This window comes from Prionailurus bengalensis, chromosome A2 (genome assembly GCF_016509475.1).
Source record: "Prionailurus bengalensis isolate Pbe53 chromosome A2, Fcat_Pben_1.1_paternal_pri, whole genome shotgun sequence".
Classification (NCBI taxonomy): domain Eukaryota; kingdom Metazoa; phylum Chordata; class Mammalia; order Carnivora; family Felidae; genus Prionailurus; species Prionailurus bengalensis.
In genome coordinates, this window is record NC_057348.1 from 3,607,865 (window position 1) to 3,626,597 (window position 18,733).

The window sequence follows — 18,733 nt, forward strand, 5'->3', positions numbered from 1 at the left end:
AGAGCCACGCTGGGTGAGACTCCCTGGGTTAGGGGATTCCATTGACCTCCAGGAGACTCTGCATCCCATAATCATCTGACCTACTGAGGTCCTGGGATACCGCACACATTTATACGCACGCATCAAGGGGCACCTGGGTGGCTCAAGGGACACCTGGGTGGCTCAGTCGGTTAAAGTGTCCAACGCTTGGTTTCAGCTCAGGTCACGATCTCATGGTTCGTGGGTTCGAGCCCCGCATTGGGCTCTGTGCTGACGGTGAGGAGCGTGCTTGGGACTCTGTCTCCCTCTCTCTGCTCCTCCCCTGCTCTCTCTCTCTCTCTCTCTCTTTCTCTGTCAATAAATAAATAAATTAATAAGTAAACACTTACATACACACAACAAGCGGGAGGGAGAGAGGAGGTAACTCACAAACACTGGAGGGGTCACCCTGATTTGCACCGCCTGACCCATCGGGGATTTATTCTGGTGTCCAGTGTGAGCTACGGATGAAACTCAATTTTACGCCCAAATGATGAACGCAAGGTTTCTCCCCCTTGGCACTGTGGACCGTTGGGGCTGGGTCATCCTCTGGGGTGAGGCCATCCTGGGCATTGCAGGACAATGAGCCGCATCTCTGGCCCCCATTCCCCCCCGCCATGCTCGGAGTAGCCCCTGTTCCCCTCTTTGGGGACAGCCCTTACGACTGCTGGTTGCCCAGAGGGCTGAACCACCCCAGCCGCGGACCCCAGGTCTAGGCACTCTAAGAGCCCAGCAAGGAAATGGGTCTGGAGCGCCAACCGGGGCGGGGACGGCTGCCAAGTCTTGTCCCTTCCCCTGGTCTTCTCCTGGCCATCGGGAGAAAGCGATACCTAAGTGGCTGCCGTGTGAGAAGGAGGTTCAGGCATGCCCCCCCCACCCCATCCACCGTGACTCATCTGAAGCCTGTCTTATGAGACAAAGAAAGGGCTGCTCATACCGTCCAATGAAACTTTTAATATTTAGAAGTTTGGGCGCTTAATTCTGGCACTCCTGGCTCACGGGTAACGCCGCCCCCTCCAGCGGCTGGCAGCCGGCGGTATCCACGGGCACACCGGTGACGACGATGGGAACCTTGGCCTTCACACAGGTCAGGGACCACGGCAGATGGACCGTGCTGACCAGCTCATAGCGGGTGCTCATGATCTCGCCGTCCCGGGTGCTGCTGCTCACGGACAGCACCTGCGGGAGGTTGAGGGTGCTGACGATCTTGGTGGTGTCGAAGGGCGCGATCTGGGTGTCGGCCTCCCGCCGGAGCAGCTCGCTGCTGTCCTCCCGCGACCGCCGCTCCGCCTTGGGGGTGAAGCCCTCGTACCGCACGTGGGCGTAGAGGGCGAAGACGACCGTCTTGATGCGCTTGCCGGTGTGGTTGCCGATCTCCGTGGTGAAGACAATCCCCTCCCCCGGCGCGAAGGTGTTCTTTTCCATCTGGATCTGAAGGCGGATGGTACCCTGGATGCAGCAATTGTACGAGACTTTCTGCTCAGCCTCCACGAACAGAGGGTTCTGGAATTGGGGAGGACGGGCAACCGTGAGGGGTCACGGCCACGGGATCCGCTCGCCTGCCGAACGTTCCTCCACCATAGCTCCTGCAAGCCTGGAACCGCTGGGACTCTCCTGAGGAGGAGGCCCCGAGGTAGGATCTGGAGCCTTGGGGATTTAGCAGCCAAAAGCCTGGCATCGCCTCCCAGCTTCCTTTACTCGATTCCCTTTGCCTTTCTGACTATCAGTTTCCTCCTCTGCAAAAGAAGCCTTTGAAATGCACGAGACCCTGGTTTACCCCCACCTCCATTGCTTACTTGCTGTGTGACCCTGAGTAAGTGGCTTGACTTCTCTGGACCTTGGATTCTTTCTTCCTTCCTTCCTTCCTTCCTTCCTTCCTTCCTTCCTTCCTTCTTTTTTAATGTTTATTTATTTTTGAGAGGGAGAGAAGACAGAGCGTGAGCAGGGGAGGAGCAGAGAGAGAGGGAGACACAGAATCGGAAGCAGGCTCCAGGCTCTGAGCCGTCAGCACAGAGCCTGACGTGGGGCTCGAACCCATGAACTGTGAGAGCATGACCTGAGCTGAAGTCGGACACTTAACCGACTGAGCCACCCAGGAGCCCCACTTTGTTTCTTCTTTTAATGTTTATTTATTTTTGAGAGAGAGAGAGAGCACGCACATGTGAGCAGGGGAGGGGCACACAGAGAGGGGGACAGAGGATCCCAAGCAGTCTCCGTGCTGACTGCAGAGAGCCCGATGTGGGGCTCGAAGTCACAAACCGTGAGATCATGACCTGAGCTGAGGCAGGTGCTCAATCACCTGAGCCACCCAGTCGCCCCTGGTCATTGGATTTCTAGAAGACAGGAGATGTCTTGCCAGAGACCTAGGGTTTACCCAAGTAGTTCAGACTTTCGGAGAAAATATTCCGGGCTCTGAATTACGAAAAGAAAACTGTAGAGTTGAAATTATGTAACGTGTTTCAATAAATGCCTCAAAAGGCAGCCATTCTATCAACTTAGCTGCTGGGTTGCAGATAAAGTCACACGTTATATTTACTGCGTGGCTTGGGTGACGTTTTCCTTTTTATTTGTGAACAATATTCTCAAGGATTCAGCGTGATGTGGGGTGGGCTTAGAATAATCGCTCTCCACTTTTGCTGGCTTCCGGTATCTTCTTGCAGAGGAACTTGATACTTTTACGTGTGTGTGTGTGTGTGTGTGTGTGTGTGTTCCCCTTCAGCATACCAAAAAGACAGAGAGGAAAAAAATCGTGCAAAAAATACTTGCAAACGCCCCTCCCACTCCCCATTAGTCACATCGAATTGGTCGCTTGAAGCTGGCTCTGATGGGAGTATTTTCAACCAGGGAAGTTGGTAAGCATTACACATCAGGGCTGCCCCCGCCCCCAGAGCCTAGCACCCCGCTGCTGCGTTCCCACAACCTGCTTCATCAGCGTTTACAAATTCTCCTGATTTGTTCCAGATCGCTGCTCATTTAAGGAATAAAATACCAGGGGCGCTTGGGTGGCTCAGTCGGTTGAGCACCTGACCCTTGATTTCAGCTCAGGTCACGATTTCACGGTTTGTGGGTTCGTGCCCCGTGTTGGGCTCCGTGCTGAGTGTGGGGCCTGCTTGGAACTCTCTCTCTCTCTCTCTCTCTCTCTCTCTCTCTCTCTCTCTCTCCTGCTTGAGTACACACTCTTTCTCTCTCAAAATAAATTAACAAACTTTAAAAAAAAATTTTTTTTAACGTTCATTTATGTTTGAGACAGGGAGAGACAGAGCATGAACGGGGGAGGGTCAGAGAGAGAGGGAGGCACAGAATTGGAAACAGGCTCCAGGCTCTGAGCTGTCAGCACAGACAGAGCCCGACGCGGGGCTCGAACTCACGGACTGCGAGATCGTGACCTGAGCCAAAGTCGGCCGCTTAACCGACTGAGCCCCCCAGGCGCCCCTAAATTAACAAACTTAAAGAAATAATAAAAAATTTAAAAATATATCAGTGTCGCACAACTATGTGAATGTATTTGATACCAATGGTTAAGTGGTAAATTTTATGTATATTTTACCACAATTAAAACAAAAAAAATAGGGGTTCCCTGGTGGCTCCGTCAGTTAAGTGTCCGACTTTTGATTTTTGCTCGGGTCCTGATCTCGTGGTTCCTGAGTTCGGGCCCCGCATCGGGCTCCACACTGACAGTGTCTCTCTCAAGGTAAACAAATAAACTCCAATAAATAAAATAACAAATAAAACCAAGCTCTAGTTGAGGCCCCCATGGGCCCCTCTCCAATGCCATCCACCCACCCCTGGCCCCCCCCCTAAATGGGGGGTTTATCATATCAGCGGATATTTACTTATTTATTTATCTTAATTTTTTTTTTATTAAAAAAAATTTTTTTTAATGTTTATTTTTTATTTTTGAGACAGAGAGAGACAGAGCATGAATGGGGGAGGGTCAGAGAGAGAGAGGGAGACACAGAATCTGAAGCAGGCTCCAGGCTCTGAGCTGTCAGCACAGAGCCCAATGCGGGGCTCGAACCCACGAACCGTGAGATCATGACCTGAGCCGAAGTCGGACGTCCAACCGACCGAGCCACCCAGGGGCCCCTATCTTAATTTTTTACAACATTTATTCATTTTTGAGAGAGAGAGAGAGACAGTGTGAATGGGGGAAGGGCAGAGAGAGAAAGCGCTGAAGTCAGGTGCTTAACCGACCAAGCTACCCAGGCACCCCATATCTGCAGATTAAAAAAAACTCAGACACAGAACACCCCACAAAGCAAATATGCAACTGTGAATTAATATCAAGTCAACTCGCTTGTAACCTCCCTCCAAGAAGAAGAAGGAATTTGCTAGTTTTCCCCCAAAGTCCCTCACACTTGCCCAGGCGGCAACCCCACCTGCAAAGGGCAATATCCTGAAGTTCACGGTGATCAGTTTGTTGTACCTACACATTTGTTCTCCTACGACATACACGGAGGGACCTACGCCACATTATTGTCTCAGAAAAAAGTGTGTAAAGAATCACATAGCGGGGCGCCTGGGCAGTTCAACCGATTAAGAGTCCAGTTCTTGGTTTCAGCCCAGGTCATGATTTCACGGTTCATGAGTTCAAGGCCCGCACTGGGCTCTGCGCTGAGAGCACACAGCCTGCTTGGGATTCTCTCCCTCCCTCTTCCCTGCGTTCTCTCTTTCTTTCTCTCTCTCTCTCTCTCTCTCTCTCTCTCTCTCTCTGTCTGTCTCAAAAATAAATAAATAAACTTAAAAAGTATTTTTTTAGAAAGAATAATGTAACAAGCACAAATGTGTCTTCTAACCAGTGGAAGAAAGGAAACGTTACTGATTTGACTGAAATTGGGTGACTTCTGGGTGTTTTGCCCCATTTTCCCCTCCCTTTCTTTTCCAGACTGGCATCTCTCAGTTTCGTATGAAGTTTTCCTTTCTTTTTTCTTTTCTTTTCTTCTCTTCTCTTCCCTTCTATTTTTTTTTTTAGGCAGGCTTCATTCCCAGCACGGGGCTTGAACTCACGACCCTGAAATCAAGACCTGAGCTGATATCAAGAGTCAGATGCTCAACCAACCGAGCCACCCAGGTGCCCCTCACGTCAACTTTCATATTACCTAGAAATGCATCTGCTTGAGGGGGAAGTATACAATCCTGTGTTACATAGTTTAATGCTTTAAATAAATCAAGCTGTCCACGTTCTCCAGCAACTGGCTTTTCTAGCTCAGCGTTTGGGGCTCGGGATGCATTTGTATCAACACACCTGTTGTTCTGCTTTGTTTTCACCATGGCCACTGAGCGGGTCGCAAAATAGTTTATAGTTTATTTCTTCAGGCAGCCCCCCTCTACAAGATGGATGTTTACATAGTTTCTATGTGTTAGGTGTCAGAAAAGGGCTAGAAGGAACATCGAGACACCCGGACGACCTTTCTTCCTGCACTTACACGGGAGAGTTGCTCTCCGCCACCAGCTGGCACACGTTTTCCATAAAGAAACTGGTAACAAATATTTTAGGCTTTGTGGGCCACGTACAGTACCTGTCATATATACTTTCTTCTTCCTCTTTTGTTTTTTAAACCATAACTCATGGTCAAATCGTAGATTTCAGGGGCACCTGGCTGGCTCCTTTGGAAGAGCGTGTCACAAACACATAGATTTTAATATCGTGACAGAGAATACAACCTGTGTTTGCATCTACGTCTAGGTCTGTGAAAGAGGCATCGTGTCATGAACTAATACTTATCCATGACACATGCCTGCTGGTACTTTCTGTTTTACTGTATTCTACTTACTGTATTCCTTTAAAAATGTTCGTCACAGGGGTGCCTGGGTGGCTCGGTCAGTGGAGCGTCCGACTTTGGCTCAGGTCGTGATCTCTCGGTTCATGAGTTCGAGCCCCGCGTCGGGCTCTGTGCCGGCAGCTCAGAGCCTGGAGCCTGCTTCGGATTCTGTGCCTCCCTCTCTCTCTGCCCCTCCCCCGCTCACCCTCTGTCTCTGTCTCTCAAAAATAAATGAAAATGTTAAAGAATTGAAAAAATATATTCATCGCAAGCTTCTGAATTCATTTTCCCGTTATGCTTAGTGGACTTACTTTATTCTATTATTTTGCTTCATATAAAAACAAAATTTATAAAACATTAGCTGGTCGTAACCCACCAGATTAATTTTTTTCTGGTAAATTCTGGAGTCTACCTATTCAAAGCTATTATATTCTGTCCAACACATTGATGTTGTAAAAACAAAGCTTGTTGCAACCCACCACATTTATATTTTCTGACCTATTTTATTCTATTCTTTCATGTTTTAGTATATATTTGAGGGGTTTTTTTTTTAAGTTTTTGAGAGAGAGAGAAGGCAGGGGAGGGGCAGAGAGAGAAACAATCCTAAGCAGGCTCCGCTGTCAGTGAAGAGTGCGATGTGGGGCTCAAACTCACGAACCATGAGATCATGACCTGAGCCGAAATCAAGAGTCAGACACTTAACCCACTGAGCCACCGAGGCGCCCTTATTCTCTCATTAAAAAAAAAATTAATTGGGGCGCCTGGTTGGCTCAGTCGGTTGAGCGGCCGACTTCGGCTCAGGTCATGATCTCGCGGTCTGTGAGTTCGAGCCCCGCGTCGGGCTCTGTGCTGCCAGCTCAGAGCCTGGAGCCTGCTTCTGATTCTGTGTCTCCCTCTGTCTCTGACCCTCCCCAACTCGTGCTCTGTCTCTCTCCGCCTCAGAAATAAATAAACATTAAAAAAAAATTAATCGCCACCCACCAAGCATATTTTCTTCATTTCCTATTGTACTTATTTTATTCTCTGTTCTGTTTTCTTCTTCTATTTAAAACAGACACACACACACACACACACACACACACACACACACACACACACACAATGTTTGCAACCCCCCAAAATTGGCTTTTTTCTAATACTTTCCATTTTGGCCTTATGTATTCTTGCATTTTATACAAATGAACTGGCATCCCATTAAATTGATTTTCCAACCCATGAATGGGCGTCGTCTGAGGTTTGGAAAACACCGGTCCAGATAGGATTGCTTTCCCTTGGAGACCTAGGGCTGACCCCTGACCCCAGGTGACCTCACCTCTACCCTCAGCCTCTGACCCCCTGCCTCCTCCTCCCTCTCCGCCTCCCTCTCCTCCAGGAGGCTAATTGCAGGCAGTTTTATTCTAAATCCCTCCAGTCATTCATTCGAAAATTCCTCGCATGCGTTAGAACCCTGCAGGTGTTAAGGAAGTGGCTGCCCTAACTCAAGGCCAAGCCTGTACCTCTGGCTTGTGGCTGAGAGAGGGGCCAAGAAGTACCAGCGATGGCCCAGTGTCCTCCCACACTAGGTCAGGCAGGGTGGCCAAAGCCCTCTGATACCCAGTAATGTTGAGGGTACAAACCCCACGTTGGATTTCCTGGATCTGGGAGTGTCTTAGAGCCCCGCATTCCTTTGGCATAGGTGAGCCTCTGGGGGTGGGGGTGGGGGGATTCATCCAACCAGTATTTGTTTGCATCGATTTAGTCCCAAGTTCAAGGAAAACCCACAGCAGTTAAGACAAGCCTAGTCCCAGGGCGCCTGGGTGGCTCAGCCAGAGGAGCGTGTGCCTCTTCATCTTGGGATTGTGGGTCCGAGCCCCAGGTTGGGTGTAGAGATTACTTAAATTAAAAAAAAAAAAACCTTAAAAAACCTAAAAAAGAAGTAAGACCAGCCCAGTCCCTGCTCTGGTGGGGGGCAGGGGGACGAACGCATAACTGGCACATTGAAAATGAACCAGGTCATTTCCCGTGAGGCTGTGGTGGGATGCAAAATGGCGGGGGGGGGGGGGCAGGAGTGAAGGAGAGGTGGGGTGGGGGCTCGCTTAGAGTCAGTGGTTAGGAAACGTCTCTGGGACAAGTTCCTTTTCCAAACGGTACTGACTCCTGGAAGAGGCAACGGGGTCCCATCTTTCAAGACTCTTAAAGGTACAAAGAGTGGAGAGGAGGTGAAGAGATCAGAGCCCTCGAGCCTGGCTAAAGGGAACGGGAAAACAGGGCCGCCACCGTGGAAAAACAGGCTGGCGGTTCCTCAAATGTGAAACAGACTCGTCATCTGACCCAGCAACGCCCCTCGAGGTATCAGGCCAAGAGAAACATGCAAAACTGTACGACCTGTGCAGTACCTTGACTCTATGCAGCCGAGAGGTGGAGGAGACAACCCAAGTATCCATCAGTGCAGGAATGGATACATAAAATCGGGTCCCATCTGTGCCCTGGAATATTATTCAGCCATAAAAAAGGATACATCACAGACGGAGCCGGCACAAAGGCGAGCGGGTGGGAGACACACAAAGGCTCCGGACCCTACGATTCCATTTTCATGGAATGTCCAGCACTGGCAAACCCAGGGAGAGAGGAAGCCGATGGATTAGTGGTTGCCAGGGGCTGGGGGAGGGGATGTGGGGAGTTTGAGGGGTGACAGCTAAGGGATGTAAGATTTCATTCTGGGGTGAATAGAACGTGCTAAAATCGACAGAGGGGCCGGCTGCACAACTTTGTGAACACACCAAAAGTCATTGAATTTGCGCACTGGAGGAGGGCGATTATAAAGTATGTGAAGTGTATCTCAATAAAGCTGTTTGTTTTTTTTTTTTTAAGTGGAAGGGGAAAATGTCTGCTCCTCCCCCCTCCCCAGCTCCCCTCCCAGGGGGGCAGTGGCTGTTTTGTCAGTTTCTCTGGCCTCCTTCCGGAGAGTCGTTTGCTACACCTGCAAGGAAGTATATTTCACGCTCTCACCACCCGCTGCCGCGGGGCTCGGGGTTCTGAGCTTCCCAGCGCTCACGCCACCCCGGGACTGACACGTCCTTGTCCGGTCTTTGTTTCTCTTTAACTTTTCCGTAGAGTGTACCTTGGACAGCACCCTGCCGGTTTCGTTCTCCTAGCAATGAGCATTTAGGCTGATTCCAATTTTTTTTTTTTTTTTTTTTTTTTTTTGCCACCAAAACATCGCTGTAGGAGGTCACGTCACACGTGAAAGAATATCAGTAGGAGAAATTTCTAGAAGGGCAGTGGCTGGGACAAAGTGCATGTTCCCTTTCATTTGGATAGATGCAGCTAAAGTGCCCTCTGTTGGGGTTGCGACAGTTTATTCAGTGACTACGTGGCCTCGGAGCAGAGATCGGAAGGATGAGGAGGAAGGAGAGGAAGATCATATCATAGTGTTCCAGGTGGAAGGCACAGCCCGTGCAAAGGCCCTGGGGCAGGCCCAGGCCTGGAGTGTGGGCCGAACATCGAGGAGGCCCATTTGGCTGGAGCAGAGGGAGCAAAGGGGAGGGAGGGCAGAGGGGAGGGCAGGGTGGGGATGGGGCAGGTCACTCAGGGCCTTGTGGGCAGCAGGGACTTTGGCCTTTACCCTGAAGGAGATGGGAGACGGGGAGGGCCGTGGGCAGAGGAAGGTCATCACCTGACTGCCTCTGGCTGCTCTGAGGGCAGACCGGGGTCAAGAATCTGCCTGTCCTGGTTGAGCCCCATCACTGCTCACTGCACCAGAGTGGTAACCTCTGCCCCGGTGCCCCAGCTCCTGCCCTCACCCTGCCCCCTCTTGTCTATCCTCCCCAAAGCAGCTGAAGGGAATGAAATGACGACCGTCTGCCCACCAGGGCTCCCACCTCCATCAGAGGTGGGCCTTGTGCCCCAGGGCCTTTGCACGGACTGCTCCCTCTGCCCGGAACCCTCTACCCCAGATGTTCACATGGCTTTCCCCCTCTTCTCTTTCAATTCTCTGCTAAAATGTCACCTCCTCAAAAGGGCCTCCCTTGACCAGTCTGGTTAAGACAGTACTGAGTAGTCAGAAAAACCCAGTATTTTCATATCCTCAAAACGCATGTGTGATAACTCCCTTTGCTGCTATGATCTTGATTTTAGATCTTCCCACTTACTGGGCACCTCCTGGGTGTGCAGACTTTGTGCTGAACACTCTGCGGTCTTCACAGGCACCCGTCAAGGGAAGTAGTTTTCTTCTCATTGAGCAGATCAGGACAGTCAAGTCACGGCTCCGGGAGCCGGGGTGTTTTGTTTTGTTTTGTTTTTTAATATTTATTTTTGAGAGAGAGAGAGAGGGACAGACAGAGAGCGAGTGGGGGAGGGGTGGGGGGAGAGAGAGAGAGAGAGAGAGAGAGAGAGAGAATCCTAAGCAGGCTCTGCTCTGTCAGTGCAGAGCCCAAGGCGGAGCCTGAACCCACAAACATGCGAGAGATCGTGACCTGCGCTGAAATCAAGAGTCAGCTGCTCAACCGATCCCCCCCCCCCCCCCGGGGGGCCCCCTGGGAGGTGTTAATTGCTCAAGGCCACCCAGCTAATAGCATATCTGCCAACGGAATCACAGGCTGGGTCCGACCCAGCACCGACATTTCCAAAGGGAAGGCCAGAGGAGGGCCATAGTTCGCTCAGGGCTGACACAGGGAGCAGATGGTCAAGCGGCCTTGAGCTCAGGCCTGATCATCCCAGGGCTGGTCCACCCCTCCAAGCATCTACCCTTCCTGAGACCCTCCAGGACCATCGCAAGAGGTTGGCTGGGCTCCAGGTGATTCTTGTCACACACATAACAATACTGGAGTTGGCGGCTGGGACAAGATTCTGGGGCACATCCTCCAACCTGCGCCGGGCACTGTGGGAAGTTCGGGATTTACATGAAACATGAAATGGAGGTGGGGGGGGGGGCGGGCTCTGGGATTCCTACCTGGATCTCGAAAACTAAAACGCCAGCCATCTGAGCCACCATGATCTGATAGGAGTCCCCAGGGAAGTTACTTGGCCCAACGTCACTCCACCCACCTTGACTTCTACCTTGACTTCTCTGCACCTGGCCCTCCAGGAACCATCTAGAAAACCTCCTTTGCTTAGCCAGACCAACATCACATGGCCTTTCCTTTCCCAGGGCCAGAGGCCACCCCCTTTCATGCCTCTTTTTGTGGGGCACCATCTCTGCTGTCTGAGGGCTCAAAGACCCTGGAGAGTCACCGAGCATCCAGACACCTCTTTCACCCGTGGGTCACAGGGAGGTCTCTGCTTAGTCTTGACTTGTTGCAGGGTCAAGGGCATTGGGGACCACTCATTCTCTGTAGCTCCCCTCCCCCCAGCTGTGACAGCCACAAATGTCCCTGGACACCGCCCAGTGCCCCCTGGGGAGGCAGAATTGTCCGGGTTGAGAGCCCCCCGGCCTTGCGCCTGCCCTGGTTTCTGATTCACCTTTTGTGAACTTGGCCTGGGGAACCATCCGTGCCTTTTCCTTCTTCCTGGTGGGGGCCACCTCTGTCCCCTGCCTTCCCACCTCCCCCTGCCTCCCGTGAGCTTTGAGGACAAGTCCGACCCCTGCTCCTCTCCCATCACTACCTGCAGTGCGTTTTCTTGATGGAAGTCTGAAGTCCCTTGAATCAACAAGTACATTCTCTTCTTCGCTAGAACGTGCTCCCGACCCATGCAGGAGGCTTGCACGGAGTAGGAGACGTGGCCAATTTTGCTGGCAAAGGTAGAAGGAAGCCTGGGAGGTAAGTTGAAATGGAAGTCAAAGGTGTGGCTGCCTGCACTTAACCAATTATCTGAAAGCAAAACACACCAATGCCATCAGAAGGTTCTAGAATCTTTTTTTTTTTTTTTCCTCCCCCCACTTTTTATTTATTATTTTGCCAAGGGCTTTGTTCTGGGCCTGGCCCGCCCATCCCCGAGCTAGGCTGAGCTCTGTGCTTTTAGGGCTCTGCATGGTCTACAGATCTCAGGCCTAGGCCTCAGCCGGGCTGGAGGGGGATGGCCCCGGGCGGGTGATGTGGCTGGGGTGGTCACCCCAAGCTACCCACGGGGATGTGCTCACCGCTACTCTGGATCTGCAAAATTGGAGGTCCCGGCCTCAGACACGCATTCATTCGTTCAACAAACACGTCTTGAGCGCCTACCTGCACCCCCAGTACTGGGCACAACGCGGTGCCTAGAAGGCCCTCGATAAATGTTTGTGAAATAAATGAGTGAATCCACTGAAGGCTTGGGCTCATGCTTTGGAGGGGGAATGCTGGGCGATCAGAAAGGCTGGTATCTGACACTGGGGGAGGTCTGGGTGCGGACTGTTTGCTTGCAAAAAGTGACACTTATGACGCCCTTCCTGTGTGCCCCACGCTAGTCTAAGCCCTTCATATACCATTAGGTCACTAAGTCCCCAAAACAATCTTATGAGGCAAGACTTTCTGGCTCCCATTTTCCAGATAGGTTAACTGAGACACGGAGAGGCAACACGGCTGCTGGCCAGTAAGGCCTGGCATGGGGCCGTTCCTGCCCCAGAACCTTCTTTTTCCTTTTTTTAATTAAAAAAATGTTTTTAAAGTTTGTGTATTTTTTGAGAGAGAAATAGAGTGTGAGCAGGGGAGGGGCAGAGAGAGAGAAAGAGACACAGAATCTAAAGCAGGCTCCAGGCCCTGAGCTGTCAGCGCAGAGCCCGATGCGGGGCTCGAACCCACGAACCACAAGGTCGTGACCTGAGCTGAAGTCGGACACTTAACTGACCGAGCCATCCAGGCGCCCACTCCTACCATTCCGACCCCTAGAAATCTGCACAGCTGGTGTCCCTCCCATCGCTCAGTAGTCACCTCTTTGAAGGGACCTCCGTGACCTCCCTATCTAAAACTTTTAAAATTCTAGAATGAAACTTTGTCTAGCTGAGCATTGGCCAAGAGTTGTGGAACACCCGGGAACACCCCCGTGAACACATTTTGGAAAGGACATGTAGCTCCAGGGCAGCTCAGCCTCCCTGGTGTCTGTCCAGACTTTGGATCTGAACCTCGTGGAGTCGGGGCCGAGTTATTCTTTCCCTAGAATGTCTTCCCTGCCCCTCTCTCTTTCCCGGTGACCATAGGACTCCTTATCTTTGTCTCCTCGGAGTTCACTGCTAGAGGGAGATTTATCTGTAAAATCACAAGAAAGATTTTTTTTACTGGCCTCCCAAAGTGGTCATGGGGCTAAGGATAGCATTTTCCAGGGGAACGACTTTGATAGTTCATTTCGAATAGCTGGGTCCGCTCGGCTCTTCCTGTCTTGTTATTTTCGCGTTGTGAGTATCTGATGTTCATTGTTATACATAGCCTCCCTCCTGGGGAGGAACCAGGCCTCTGCCCCTGTCTGGTATCCCTGGGGGTTTGTTGATCAACTAACACATGTGTTTACCTTCCAGACCCAGCTTCCTATCATGGCTAGAGTTGGCTGCTGGCTTGGTCCTTACCCTCTACTGGGAATGTCTTCGTCTTGTGCACATAGTCGGCCTTGTTGTTGCAAATAACATCCCTGCTATAATCACGGGATGCCCCGATTTCTTCATTCCACTCCACGTAACCCCTTCCCACGAGCTCCACCTTCACTATGGGGTTCACCAGGGTGCTGTTCAGTATGAGAACCACCTGCCCTTCTATGCTGGAGCCGGCCGGGTAGACCACATCCTTGGGCAACACTAATTCGATCGACTTCACCACAGACATGGGGGGTTGGGGTGGTGGGGGAACATCCTCGCCCCTCCCCCAGGACACTGAGATCCCCGGTTCCTTTGCCGCGGTGAGGTCACCTGTCTGTGACATCATCCAGCCAGGGTTCTGGGAAGGGGCCTCCAGTGGCCGGGAGGGGAGACGAGGCTGTTGTTCGGGGGGGGGGGGGGGGTGGGACGGCTTGGGAATTCCAAAGTCCTCACTGGTTGGGGAAATGACAACCTGACCACTTTTTCCTAGGAAATAACAAATGAATACGCAAAAACAGCCACAGACCCTAACATTCCTGCCACACTGGGAACGCCTGTCATCGTGCCAGGAGGCCAGAGGCCTGGGTGGGAAGAGTTCTCACAACATTCCGGTAAGGTAGGCATCATGAGCTCTGCTTAGAGATGGAGAGGAACGAGGAACGAGCCCCAAGGGATTTTCTGCTCTGTCAGATGGCCCCCATGTGCGGTACACGCGCTTCTCAGGGTCCATACGCTGGTTAGGCTCACCCGCTTCCGTTGTCATTTTAATGGCTATTCACCCCAGTCGGAAAAAAATTATGGATATGGCCAGGGTATGAAGTCTGGTGTGTCCCGATCGAAGACGCTTAGAGTGTTGTGTGCTCCACTTTGCACGAACACCCTCTCACGCATCTGACACTTCCCTTTACACCTGTGTCTCCCCCCATCGAATGGGAAAGTCCCTCCAGGGCGGGAGGAACTTTGTGCCCACCCACGTCGGCTTGGCTCCAGGCCTGGTTCAGACAAGAGGGGTGTCAGTAAAAGTTTGTCGAGCGACTTAACGACCTTCAAGAATATATGATTTTGCAAAAAAGGAGACCGGGGCCTTGTGCCCCCCCCCCCCGACGGTTTTCTTGGTGCCTGATCTGCGCGTGGGCTGATGCCTAAGTGGGAGGGCCGCTGGAGCACGAGAGGTGCCAGGAAATGTCCGTTCTGCAGACTCCGGCCGGCCTCATTCATGGTCTTTGCTGTGTCTTGCTTTATTTTACACGATGTCTTCTGTAGACATGGCCGTCTTGTCTCCTAAGCGGTTTGTCAGCTCTTGGAGATGCTCGGCTAAAATCAAGGTGTTCTGGGATTCTGGGGGAGACTCTTGCCCTATTCCTTGCCTGTTGACCTCATCATTCCAAACTCTCCTTCCCCGGTCACTTCTCCTCTGACGTGGCCCTTCTGCCACTCTCTTTCACTTATTAGGACCCTTGCGATGATTTGGGGCCAGCCTGCGCAATCTAGAATAACCTCCCTCACCTAAAGACCTTTAATGTAATTTGATCTGCAAACTTCCTTTTGGCATGGAAGCTACCGTATTCACAGGCTCCAGGGATATCTTTGTGGGGGACATGATTCTGTCTGCCACCTGGGGACATAACAGCAGAAGGGACTCTGCTCACTGCCTTCCCATGCCGTTCAAGACACGAAGACCAAAGTCCTCCTGGTGGCCCTTGAGGCCCCAGGTGACACCTCTCTGACCTCATCCCCTCTCTGCCCAGCTACGCTGGCCTCTTGGCTACGCTCCCCCCCACATTTCTAAGCCTTTTCCCGCCTCTGAGCTTGGCCGTGCCTCCTCGACCCATCTGTCCTTGGTTTCTATCTCAGATCGCAGCTCAAATGTCATCTGTTCAGAGAGGCCACCTCTCCACCTCAACCGGAATGTCCTCCCTGCCCACTCCCACATGCCTCTCCAGCCACTGTCCTGGCTTTGCTGCAAATAGAATCTGAAATGATTAGCTTGCTTTATTTATTTATTTATTTGTTGCCTGTCTCTCCAGACAAGAATTTACCCGTCTGGAGACCACCAACGGGGGTCAGCCTTGCCCATTGTCGGGCCCCCCAGCTCTGAACACCGTGTCCAGGCGCTTTGTAGGTGCCCAGCATGGGTCACTGTGTGCCCGCCAAGACTGGCCAGAGCAGAGCAAGCAGGGCGGAGGGGGCAGGGCAGTCCTGCCCGCCTGGACAGCCGGAGAAGGCGGGAAAACGAGGCGGGAAAACCCAGCAAACAAGCCCTGCGGGTGGGGAGCTCCAGCAGGCCCTGACGCCAGGAAATAGAGCTTGGGGCGATCAGGCTGGCCATCGGGGTGCAACCGGTCTCCAGAGGGGCCCCAACATCCCACTGCGGTGTTTAAACATTGATGCCGGCCTTCCTTGCCCTACTGTCAGTGAGTGCCCGTGCCCGGGGAGACGGGCTGTGGGAAAGGAATTAAAAGGTCAGGGGGTCTTTACCCGGGGTCCCTCCCTAGGGCTCCTGAGGGACGCACGTAGTTAGGGGGGCCCAGCTCCCGCCACCGGGCCGGGTTGCACACTGGGCGCGCCCAGCAGAGCGCGCAGGGCTGGGCGGGGCCGTGGCCGGCTGGGCGGAGTGGGGCTGGATCGGGGAGGGGGCGCCCCCCACCCCCTTTCTCGCTTCCCGCCACTGCAGCGGCCAATCACCAGGCAGGCGCCCGCCCCTGGCGCGGCCTCCCGCGGCCCCGCAACTCCCAAACGCCGAGTTTTCGCGGGAAAAAAAATCAGAGCAGCTGGCAGCGCGGCGGGCAGTGGTGGCCGTCCAGGGCGCTCCGGGTTACGGGCAGGTCGGCGCGGGGTCCGGGGCCACATACGCGTCTCCATCGCCATCCCCAGCCGGGCCAGGCGCGCAAGCAGGAGAGCGGATCGGGGCGGCCGGAGAGGTGAGCCTCCGGACGGATCGGGGTGCCAGCCCGGGCCGGGGGGTGGGGGGAAGGGCTCGGTGCACCGGGCGCTGAGACTTTGGAAAACTTTCCCGAGCGGCCCGGGGACGTGCGGCCAGCACGGGCGCACGCGTGCCCCGCGGCGTGGCTGCTGTGCACGCCGTCTCGGGCTCTGCCCCCGCCCCGCCGGCCCTCGGGAGTCGTCCTTGGCAGCCCGGGCGCTGCCCGGGGCGAGGGGGAACGTCCCCAGAGCCCCGCGGGGGTCGCGCCCGCTGGGTGGGGGAGGGCCTGGTGAGCCGCAGGGGAGGATGTCAGGCTCCGCGCCTGCGCGCGGGGCGCCCCGCGATTCAATTGTCGCGCCCGAGCCCGATTTCGCGCGCCCTTAGTTCCCCGGGCGCGCCTGGGCCAATGGGGAGCGAGCGGGGCGGGGCAGCCGGGCGCGGCGGAGCCAATGAGCGAGGCGGCTCAAGTGAAGGGGGGCGGGACTTGGCGCGCGGGGCCCCTCGGCCGGTCCCGGCGGTGGGGGTGGGCGTGGGCTAGTTGGCGTGGCCCGAGCGGACGGGCGGGAGAATAAGAGAGGCTCAGAGTCCGTGGGTCGGAGTGCCGGGAGCGCGAGACTGCCCGCGGGGCCGCGGTGGGGCCGAGGTGAGTCGCGCGGCGCGCGCGGGGGCGGCCGGGACGGGGCGGCCGGTTGCCATGGCCACCGCGGGGCCGGCCGCGTCGCGCGCACGCGCGCGGGGGGGGGGGCGCGCGCGCGCGCCAGGGGTCGGGGGCTCGGGGGTTTGGGCGTGGGGGGGGGATCGTCCCCCTTGGGTCACACTTAGTTGAGTTACTGGGACTTCTGAAGTTCCAACCCGCGCCGGACTTTTGGGTTTTCCCCTTGCGTCAGTATTAATTCAGAGAATGAATGAATGAATGAATGAATGAATGAACGAAGAAATAAACGAACGAACCTGGCCCCTCACCGTTCGGCCGTGTCCTCCTTCCTGCTCCGGACATGATTGTCTTCCCTGTGTGAAAGGCGGAGTGGGTTGGAGTGAGTGGTCCGAGACGCCGATTGCCTTCCCCTAATTTACTCTGCCTCCTCGCCTCTCCGCCCTTGCTGGTCATTAATGCATTAATTCCTTCACTTCCTCTGCCGGGCCCTGGTCAGCTGTGGCTAGTGCGGGGACTCACGCGCCGGGAGGGCGTTGGAGGAGTTTCCTAGTGTCCTCAGGGTGGACAAAGGCCAAGGTGACCTGAGCATGGCACGGTCTGGTGGTGGCAGCAGCAACGGAACTGACCTAGGGGTCCCGCTCTCTCCCCCTCAGCACCAGCAGACGCCATGTGGATCCAGGTTCGCACCATGGACGGCAAGGTGGCCCACACTGTGGACTCGCTGTCCAGGCTGACCAAGGTGGAGGAGCTGAGGAGGAAGATCCAGGGGCTGTTCCGCGTGGAGCCAGGCCTGCAGAGGCTTTTCTACAGGGGCAAGCAGGTAAACCCGCCCCGCCGGCTGCCGCCCGCCCAGCACCTTTGTTCTTGCCTGGTCCAGGCGTAGTACATATACTCTCCCCGCCCCTCGTCCGGTCCCGCTTCACGTCTCCACAGAAACCTCAAATGCCTGAGCCAGGAACAAAGGCTCCACTCGCAGATCGACATACCGGGCAGGAAGCTGGCACTCCAGTCCGTAGCGTGTGGGCTTTTAAGTCTGCCTGCCCGGTTTTGTGAAGCTCCCCTCCCCATGATTTCTAGAGAAAGAAGTTGGAGGTGGCCAATGGAGGACGGGTGAATTTCGAGGAAGAGCCTCGGATCGCTTACTCAGACGCTGGGACGGAGGGGAGCGGGTTTTTTCTTTGAAACACACGCTGCTGGCCCACGGCCTGTACCTGTTTAGAGTTTGACCCCCACAGAATCTGTTTTCTGGAAATCTGGATCCGCTTGTTCAGAGTCCGGAGATGGCGCTCGCTCGCCAGGAATTTCCGCCGCTCTGGGCCCCGCTGTGCGGAGCGAGCGGGACGTTGTGCTTTGCGCGGGTCTGCGGGCCCCGCTTTTCCGTCTCCTTTCTTCTCGCTCTCTCCCTGGGCCCCTGGCGGCGTTTAAAATGGCCACCCTTGCCTTCCCAGCTGCCCACACTTGGGACGCTTTCTCCAGGGGCAGCAGGGGGGGTTTCCGTTTTTGTCGCTGTCTCTGGGGAGATGGCACGTCCTGTGAGTGGGATTTCCCTGGGCGTGGGATAAGATAGCACGACGCCAAGCGCCAGTCCCATCTGCAGGGGCCATCCCAGAGTTGGGTGCGCGGTAGGGACAGCGGTGTAGCGACTGTACCGGATTAAAAGTCTTCAGTTGGGGTGCGCGTGCCTGACTTTGTTGTTGCATTTGAAGTGGGTACTGCCGCCATCTGGTGTCTCGATCGAGAAATCGACACTGCGCCTGGCCCGCCAGGATTTTTGGGGGCTGGGAGGCTCCAGCGTGCTTAACACGAAATGAGACCTGATGATTAATTTCTCGGGCTTGTGGTGCCCTTGGGAGACCTTTCACCTCCTTCCTGCGACAGGCAGGATGACTTCAATGTCTTAACAATCTGAGTTAGCC

The 18,733-nt window shown here is 54.3% G+C and overlaps 2 protein-coding genes across 4 annotated transcripts in view; one reads left to right on the forward strand and one right to left on the reverse strand.

The window, feature by feature from the left end:
- Positions 1-952: 952 nt before the first annotated feature.
- On the reverse strand, positions 953-17,477 carry ARRDC5 (arrestin domain containing 5). Of its 2 annotated transcripts, none has more exons than XM_043586264.1 (3): positions 17,114-17,477; positions 11,364-11,569; positions 953-1,521 (listed from the first exon to the last, which is right to left on the reverse strand). In XM_043586264.1, exons 1-3 carry the CDS (start codon positions 17,268-17,270, stop codon positions 994-996), a joined length of 891 nt encoding a protein of 296 aa, XP_043442199.1. In that variant the 5' UTR covers positions 17,271-17,477; the 3' UTR covers positions 953-993. The 2 variants fall into 2 exon arrangements, with proteins under 2 accessions (XP_043442199.1, XP_043442197.1); XM_043586262.1 differs by lacking the exon at positions 17,114-17,477 and adding an exon at positions 13,234-14,696.
- Positions 16,010-18,733, forward strand: part of UHRF1 (ubiquitin like with PHD and ring finger domains 1) — a 33,124-nt gene continuing 30,400 nt past the window's right edge. The window contains exons 1-2 of one of the 2 annotated variants that reach the window (XM_043586261.1): positions 16,010-16,160; positions 17,471-17,637. In XM_043586261.1, the coding sequence (XP_043442196.1) occupies positions 17,485-17,637 (153 nt within the window). In that variant the 5' untranslated portion in view covers positions 16,010-16,160; positions 17,471-17,484. Of the gene's footprint in view, positions 16,161-17,470; positions 17,638-18,733 lie in introns of those variants that run through there. The other variant, XM_043586260.1, reaches the window with a different exon arrangement.

Excerpts from the sequence above, each read along its gene's own strand:
- ARRDC5 (XM_043586262.1), bottom strand. The coding sequence starts at position 13,585 with ATGATGTCACAGACAGGTGACCTCACCGCGGCAAAGGAACCGGGGATC. Across the intron at positions 11,570-13,233 it reads GAAGACATTCCCAGTAGAGG|ATAATTGGTTAAGTGCAGGC; the intron begins GTAAGGACCAAG and ends TTTTGCTTTCAG. Across the intron at positions 1,522-11,363 it reads ATCAAGAAAACGCACTGCAG|AACCCTCTGTTCGTGGAGGC; the intron begins GTAGTGATGGGA and ends CCCCAATTCCAG.